The 2,012-nt window shown below is 43.3% G+C and overlaps 1 protein-coding gene across 1 annotated transcript in view; it reads right to left on the bottom strand.

The window, feature by feature from the left end:
• Nucleotides 1-2,012, bottom strand: part of xdh (xanthine dehydrogenase) — a 45,251-nt gene that overhangs the window by 11,593 nt on the left and 31,646 nt on the right. Inside the window, exons 22-25 of the mRNA XM_050066286.1 lie at nucleotides 1,056-1,189; nucleotides 893-980; nucleotides 483-569; nucleotides 191-382 (exon numbers count right to left, since the gene is read on the bottom strand). Coding sequence (XP_049922243.1) covers nucleotides 191-382; nucleotides 483-569; nucleotides 893-980; nucleotides 1,056-1,189 — 501 coding nt within the window. The remainder of the gene's footprint in view (nucleotides 1-190; nucleotides 383-482; nucleotides 570-892; nucleotides 981-1,055; nucleotides 1,190-2,012) is intronic.

Below are 2,012 nucleotides of genomic sequence, written 5' to 3'. Positions count from 1 at the left end.
GGTTCTACCGTTTTTTTTTCCCCGTTAAAGGGTTTTTTTTGGGGAGTTTTTCCTTATCCACTGCGAGGGTCATAAGGACAGAGGGATGTCGTATGCTGTAAAGCCCTGTGAGGCAAATTGTGATTTGTGATATTGGGCTTTATAAATAAAATTGATTGATTGAAATTGATTGATATATCCGCCTACATACCTCCTCCGCCGGCTTCCCCAGACTCTGAGCCACGTCCGTCATCCAGCTTTCAGCGACCATCATGCCTTGTGGCCCTCCGAAGCCCCTGAATGCCGTGTTGGACGCCAAGTTGGTGCGGCACAGGAAGCCGCGGCCACGCACGTTCGCCACATTGTACGAGTTTTCCATGTGGAACAGAGCACGCTCCATGACCTTGGATGAAAGCACACAGATGATGACATTAGCACGTCATTAGCAAAATGAGATCCGTTAATAGTAATGGGTCAGGGTTAGGGTTAGGGTTAGTACTCACCGCCAGAGAGAGGTCCATCGAGTTTCCTGCGTTACTGTAGTATGATACATCCAGAGCCATGACCTTACCACTGTTCAGGAAACCCACCTGGAGCAAGACAAGAAGAAGAAGAAGAAGAAGAAGAGGAGGGGAAGAAGGAGAAAAAATGATGACCAACTTGGAAGTGAGAGATCAATTTGGGACACTGGGGTGAAGCTACCACAACCCAGACTGTGGCCGCTCACAGATTTGAGTCAGGGTTAGGGTCCATCAAACAAAACAAATCATTTAAAGTTGAAACAACTTTATGTATCCGTATATTAAAGGACAGTGACACACAGCAGCTTTGTACCTGGGCCAATAAAAAACTGCTGTAACATTGCCACATGTACGACAGGTAAAGTTCTCTCTGCTGCTGGTGCTCCACCTACCTTGTATTTTCCATAGAATGGGTGTCTTCCTCCGGTGACCAACATGTCCTCGTCTCTATCCAACATACACCTCACAGGTTTCTTCAGTCTGTCACAATAAAACAGTAAATAATTTGTTATTTCAAAATAAGAGAATCAAACTAAACATCAGTACCAGTCGTACTTGTTTGCTGCCACGGCGACCACAGTGGACAGGACGGTGGTTCGGCTCTCCTTCCCCCCGAAGCCTCCACCCATCCTCTTCACCCGGACCACCACCCTGTTAGACGGAACGCCCAACGCCTTCGCCACCAGACTCTGAAACAGACAGAGATACAGCCCGTCGCTCAACAGCACATTTTACACTCATTAATGTCCAAACCCAAACCCCCCTACACTGACACTGACTGAATTACATTTACAGTCATTTATGTCTTAAAGACGAATGGCTATCTGTCTTTGAGAGTACTGATACTTCTGTTTTAGAGTATAGTTACCTGTCTTTGAGAGCACTGATACTTCTGTTTTAGAGTATAGTTACCTGTCTTTCAGAGTACTGATACTTTTGTTTTGGAGTACAGTTACCTGTGTTTCGCAGTACTGATACTTTTGTTTTGATGAGTACAATTGCCTGTGTTTTGGAGTATAGTTACCTGTGTTTTAGAGTACAGTTACCTGTGTTTGGGAGTACTGATACTTTTCTTTTAGAGAACATTTACCTATGTTTTGGAGTATAGTTACTTGTGTTGGGGAGTACTGATTTTCTGTTTTAGACTATAGTTACCTGTCTTTGGGGGTATTGATCATTTTGTTTTGGAGTACAGTTGCCTGTGTTTTGGAGTACAGTTACCTGTGTTTTGGAATATTGTTACCTGTGTTTTAGAGTACAGTTACCTGTGTTTTGGAGTATAGTTACCTTTGTTTGGGAGTATAGTAACCTTTGTTTGGAGTACAGTTGCATATGTTTTGGAATATTGTTACCTTTGTTTTGGAGTACAGTTACCTGTGTTTTGGAGTATATTTACCTTTATATTGGAGTATAGTTACCTGTGTTTTGGAGTTTAGCTGCCTGTGTTTTGGAGTATAGTTACCTGTGTTTTGGAGTGCAGTTACCTGTGTTTTGGAGTACAGTTACCTGTGT

Source organism: Epinephelus moara, chromosome 16 (genome assembly GCF_006386435.1).
Source record: "Epinephelus moara isolate mb chromosome 16, YSFRI_EMoa_1.0, whole genome shotgun sequence".
Taxonomy (NCBI): Eukaryota; Metazoa; Chordata; class Actinopteri; order Perciformes; family Serranidae; genus Epinephelus; species Epinephelus moara.
Note: the sequence above shows the minus strand (reverse complement) of the source record. Positions and strands in the feature narration are given on the sequence as shown.